The sequence below is a fragment of the Penaeus chinensis genome, chromosome 8, assembly GCF_019202785.1.
Source record: "Penaeus chinensis breed Huanghai No. 1 chromosome 8, ASM1920278v2, whole genome shotgun sequence".
Taxonomy (NCBI): domain Eukaryota; kingdom Metazoa; phylum Arthropoda; class Malacostraca; order Decapoda; family Penaeidae; genus Penaeus; species Penaeus chinensis.
This window is the reverse complement of record NC_061826.1, coordinates 31,297,924-31,304,039: the sequence shown is the minus strand read 5'-3', so window position 1 is coordinate 31,304,039 and position 6,116 is coordinate 31,297,924. Positions and strand designations below refer to the sequence as shown.

General features: G+C 39.7%; 1 protein-coding gene across 2 annotated transcripts in view; it reads left to right on the top strand.

Moving 5' to 3' along the window:
• The window catches only part of LOC125028033 (blastula protease 10-like), a 9,124-nt gene extending 3,008 nt beyond the window's left edge, over nucleotides 1–6,116 (top strand). For both annotated transcript variants that reach the window (XM_047617297.1, XM_047617296.1), the window contains 9 exons: nucleotides 1–162; nucleotides 277–403; nucleotides 529–663; nucleotides 1,122–1,205; nucleotides 3,322–3,451; nucleotides 3,589–4,069; nucleotides 4,160–4,272; nucleotides 5,278–5,509; nucleotides 5,623–6,116. The exon at nucleotides 1–162 is cut by the window's left edge and continues 42 nt beyond it. In XM_047617297.1, the coding sequence (XP_047473253.1) occupies nucleotides 1–162; nucleotides 277–403; nucleotides 529–663; nucleotides 1,122–1,205; nucleotides 3,322–3,451; nucleotides 3,589–4,069; nucleotides 4,160–4,272; nucleotides 5,278–5,509; nucleotides 5,623–5,868 (1,710 nt within the window). In that variant the 3' untranslated portion in view covers nucleotides 5,869–6,116. The remainder of the gene's footprint in view (nucleotides 163–276; nucleotides 404–528; nucleotides 664–1,121; nucleotides 1,206–3,321; nucleotides 3,452–3,588; nucleotides 4,070–4,159; nucleotides 4,273–5,277; nucleotides 5,510–5,622) is intronic.

Below are 6,116 nucleotides of genomic sequence, written 5' to 3'. Positions count from 1 at the left end.
TACCACGAGCAATCCCGCCCCGACCGCAACGACAGCATTCACGTCAACGAGGAGAATATCATAGATGGGAAGGACGGTAACTTTGTTAAGAAATCGCCTTCCTATATTGACAGCAAAGGAATTCCATACGATTACTCAAGCATTATGCATTATGGCGGATTTGTAAGTATTTAATTCCTTGATTTTCTGCCTTCATTGAGAATGCTAGAACTTGCTTTCTATAACGTAAAGATGAATCACACCACCGACTTCCACCCAAGAGCCATTTATCCCTAGGGCTTCTCGAAGAACGGCCACCTGACCATCGCCACGCTGGACCCGCGCAATCAGGAGCTGATCGGACTGCGCAACGGCCTCTCGCACCGGGACAAGCACCTCGCCAACCTCATGTACCGCTGCATCGGTCAGTTCTCATTCGAATCACTCTACAGTATCAGTTTTGTCTCGCTTAAACCATTGTCTTTATCTTGATTTATAGGTCTGGGATGTTAATGAAGTAATCAAAAGTCATGCTCATTTTCGGTGCAGACAAGTGGGTGCAAGCGTGTGGGATGAGCAGCGACCCTTGCCAGAACGGTGGTTACACTGGAGCAGATTGCACATGCGTGTGTCCACAGGGAACATCCGGGTCCTCCTGCGAAACAGTTGAACAAGATTACTTTGGTAAGAACATGAGCTTCAGATATTCTTCAGCATACAGACATACAGAAATGTGTTGTATGAGTGCATACCTGTACCGAAATCCACACTGATGAGGCCGCAGACAGAACTAAATAAGTATAACAAGTTTGAAAAACATGAAACACTATATAAAAGATGACCTTAAAGCAATGCTAAACCGCTAAAAGCAAGAGTGAACTCCCATTACATTTGCTATTATCACGAAAAAAATACCTTTCTTAGCCATTTAACCTCTAATTAAGGTGCAGCAACTTTATTTTAACTGTTTTCAAAACATATCCATGTGTGTGTATGGTTATATACATATATAACGAGAAGGTACCAATTAGCTCCCTCTAGTTTTTTTTTTTTTTTTTTTTTTTTAGTTTGGCCCTTACCCTTGCATTACCATAAGGGATATATCCTAAAATAACAGAAACGTACTGTACATTTGCCATTAGCTTCGCAACGCAGCAACTGCAGCATGCTCATCACAAGCCCAGGCACGATCACCTCGCCCAACTACCCGAACTACTATCCTTATGGTAAGTGTCATTCCACTCTGATATCAGATATAGTGTACAACTTTGAAAATTCCTAAATGATAAAGTGTGTTATTTTTATAATTCACTTGTCATTCTGAACATGTTATAATGTGGGAGAAGAAATCAAACAAACAATAATTCCGATACAACGTTGCATTCTGTTTCTGCAAAGAAAAATAATGCAATCTCAGTTGAGAGATTACTTTACATATTTGAACATATTTATCGTGGGAAAGCTACGCCTGATATTGCTCTCCGATCCTCGATATTTTAAAGGGTTTGGTACCCACCAAATCTGCCCCCTAGAAGTCGTTGTCTCTTACATAAAAAAGGTGTGAGTGAAAATTAATATCTTCTCAGAGCAAGAGATGTGTTCGGCCATTTAACCTCTCATCAGAAATACATGCAACAGCGAGGTCACACACACACACACACACACACACACACACACACACACACACACACACACACACACACACACTTATATGTATACATATATATACACATGCATACATGTATGTGTATGCAAACACATACACACACATTTATATATAATGCATACACACAAACATATATATAATGCATACACATACATATATATGTATATATTTATATATATCTATATATATAATTCATAACTTCACATATACACATACATACATACACGCACACAGATATATATATATATATATATATATATATATATATATGTATATATAATCAGACATGAGATCCACCTAATATTCGATAATGTACATTTCCTCCATCGTGACATATGTAGCTTCCATAATTTTTCTGGTCCTTTTATGTTGCTTATTCCATCCTCCATGGGTTTTGTTTTCTTCTCGTCCGGTAATGTCCAGCATCATCTACATGCACTACCATGTCAGCTCGATGTCAGCTAATCCTGGTGCCGAAACCAAGATTAGCTGTGTGAGCATAGTATGTTTACCGCATTTGCTGCACGGCATGCGGTTTACGTTCCTGTCGGGGTCTGTGGGCGGGTTTCTGTCTTAACTTATCATTGGCGTCTTTTACTGCGTTGCTAGAACGCCTGTTGATCGCCTCGTAAATATGACCGCATACATTACCTCTCTAATTCTAGAGTTGCAGTAGGATTCATCCGTAGAACATTGACGGTTTGTAGTTTCGTATTCCTTATGAGTGTGGAGAAAACAATAAACTCACTCATGAAACATCAATATCTCAAATTCTTCCTTCTGAACCGTAGAGGTAAAGAAGCGAACATAATAACAAGAATAAAATCAGACCTTCGTTAAAATTCCTTATATTTCCGCCATTAACGAGGCGATTAGCAATCATTTTGGCAATACAGTGAAAATCGCCTGTACGTCCGTTTTTAAGGTAAGTGAAGACCCGCATGTCAGGTGGATTTTCAGATCATATTTATACGTAATTTGTAATCTCGGTGATGCATGTATTTCTAATGAAGTTATAGTTGAAACCAGCCAAATGCATATTTTGCATTGTGTAGATATTTATTCTCATTCATAACTTTTTGTACATTTGTCGGCAGTGGATATTCTCCATCGTTAATTCAAGTTATCTTGAATTGATTAATAAAATCTTTAGTTCAAAAAAATTGTTTCAGAGTTTTGCATACATTGAGGTCCTTCCGTAGTAGTATTTAAACCAGTGTAAGTTATATACTACTACTACTGATGATAATTACATGGGAAAAAATGCAGAATGGATCTATCCCCCAAATTTTCTGTCTACATTTTTTTTCTGTCCAAAGAAATATATATAATTCTCATTATGCAGGTGACAACAAGGCCATCTGCTTCGAAGTAAAAATGTTATTTTTGAAAATAGAAATATTGCTTAATTAAACCTTCATTTCAAAACAACTATATCGAAATTTAAAAAGTCTCTCCTTCACTATTTAAGGCTCAGAAAAAACATAGAAATCATATTAGGAAATTGTGCGCTAAATACCTTAGTTTTTCGTGAATATTGAGATCTCGATGGAAGAGTAAAAGTGTGCGACTTTGATCAATCCTTACTCAGAAAAAGAAAAAAAAATCCTGGTTAACCACAAACAGTAAATTAATCTCGAGTATTTAGCTCTCGTTCCTCTGACTATTCCCTGTAGGACTGACATGTGCCAAATGGATACTGGCACCAGAGTGCAGCCTGCCAAGAGTAACTTTCAGTGCCTTCAGGCTCTCAAATTGCAGGGACAAACTGGAGATTCGGACAAACAACCGCTACGATGGCAACCAGTAAGCTCTCCTCCTCCTCGTAAAAGTGACCATAACTGAGTTTATTAGCATATTTTGCCATTGGGAATTTACTATAACATGATTCCAATATGTTTACATTAGCTCGAGAATTTCATTACTTGAATGTCTGCCAACAGCTACTGTGGCACCAGTATTGCCCCGGGGACCTCGTTCACCTCAACTACTAATGAGCTCATCCTGATGTTTTATACGAGAACCAATTACGGGACTGGTTGGTCTGCAGATGTCACTTTTATTGATGATCCCACCTGCAGCCATAGTTATACTCAAACACAAACTACTCCGCTGCCAACCACACAAACATCAACCACTTTGCCAGCTACCACTCTGTCATCAACCACACAAGCACCTACCACTCTGTCATCAACCACACAAGCACCTACCACTCTGTCATCAACCACACAAGCACCTACCACCCTGTCATCAACCACACAAGCACCTACCACTCTGTCATCAACCACACAAGCACCAACCACACTGGAACCCGCTCCAAACTGCTCGATACTGTCTACCAGCGCTGGAGTAACTTGGCTCTCACCACACTTCGGCTCCGAGAACTACCCGAACAACTTCACGTGTGGACTTACTGGGCATGCGGTGAGTATTTGTCATGTCCTCTATTTCTGTTTGGTGTGCCTGATAATCCCTTGTAAATCCAGGTTTTTAAATTGACATATCATCTTCCAGGATTCTCCATACATGACCGTCTTCAAGATCAACACTTTGCAATTGCAGCGGAAGAAACATAAGCGATGCGTTGACTTTATTGAAATTCAGATTCCGTATAGCAGGACTATAAAGTAAGAACTACTACTCTCAGATAATCATAGACTCTCATTTATAGTGGGTAGATTTCGTTCTTATATATTTTCCTTAGTAGACCAAAATATCAGGCTCTTATTTAGCTCGTATCTACGGGGATGTGTGAAGGATTGTCCGGGAAAGAGCATGCATACAAATGGCAGATTTACAGAAGTCTGTTTTATGGCCATATTTGGAGTATGTACAAACGCTGATGACATGTGAGCCCAATTGGATATGGGAGAGTTAAATGATGAGCACGGGATAGATACATTTCACACTGACATGGATATTGCATACCTAAGGGTTATTCCATGTATTCAGTATTGGGTATTGTATAAACAGTATGCCATTTTACCACATATAATCTATATATAATCCTTTTTTAAGATGATTCTCGACGCCATTATATTTGTAGCGATGGGCGAGTTAAATCTACCCAAATTAAGTTGCCTTTAAAAATGGTCCTGAGTATGCAGTTGCAAACGTCATGATTTTTGGAATTTTGGCTGATGGGCACCAAATGGAGATGGGAACATGTGATATCATGAGTAACTGTACAGACGCCAAATACTCCATGAAACAAACCGATGTGAAGAGCCTTGAACCACGAAAGGATGTGGCACGGTGGGCAATACTTTCTGCCTGACTCTGACCCAGTCGATGCCAGTCCCTCATAGCCGAGGCTACTAACTCGGCTGGTTCGACACAATTCCGAGAACACGGAATGCAAAGCCAATGACCTACCACTGAGCTAAGCCACAAACATATAACTAACAAACACTCTTCCTTCTCTGGGTAGGGATACCTCAGAAGAGTTTAAAACACACTAAAACATAAAAAGAGCTTAAGAAACATTGAAATTTGATACTTCGCTTTGAAAACTTAAGCTGCAGTTGTAGTACAAAGACAGTGGTAGCATTTTTTTTTTTTTTTTTTTTTTTTTTTTTTTTTTCTTTTTAAGTGAGTAACGCATATCTTTTTCTATGGTATTTCCTTTTTAGGCTCTGCGGTACAAAAAAACGAAGTATTCTAGTACCGAACAGGAATATGAATATCAGTTTTGTCACTGACAACTCTATAACGGACGTCGGATTTAGCATCAGTATCACGTGGCAGAAGAGTAAATGTCACCGCATCATTCAACTTACGGACACCTCCGCAATGGGCGTCATCGAAAATCCAAGGTTCCCGAAAAAATATACTAAACATAAAGTTTGCGAGTGGTGGATTGTGGTAAGAAATCAGCAGATTTGTTGTTGTTTTTTTTATGATAAAGAGAAGATATGTATTTTTATTCAGAAAAAAAAACTTGATTTACACTCCATGCATCTATAAAACCATTTCAGGCTCCCGAAGGTAAAAGAATCCAATTGGAATTCACAAGAATCAGCCTCAGGGACAGGAACTGCCTTAATTCTTACATCGCCATAGACAAATCGGGGCAGGCCACCTACCGGCGAGAGAACAGCACCCTCCTCTGTGCTGGTCAGAGAACAGCGACCGCCGTCTCGACTGGCCGCGTGTTGAACGTCGCTTTCGCCGGCGGACGGAGGCGCTCTAGGGGCTTCTCTGCGGAATACACCGTTGTGTAAGAAGGCCGCATAATGTGAGGATGGTGCTGATACAATGGCACTTGCAGCGTGATACATACATGGGCAGTATCACATATCCACACGTACAGTCGCATGTGTAGCTCCACTTACACACATGAATGCCTACACTATATGTATGCATCAGAAACTTTTTAAACAAAGTTGCCATTCAGCTCTCTGTAAATGTGGACAATATCTTGGATTTCTCTTACGAAAATACTCTGGAGAAATAAAGGACTGATACCTCA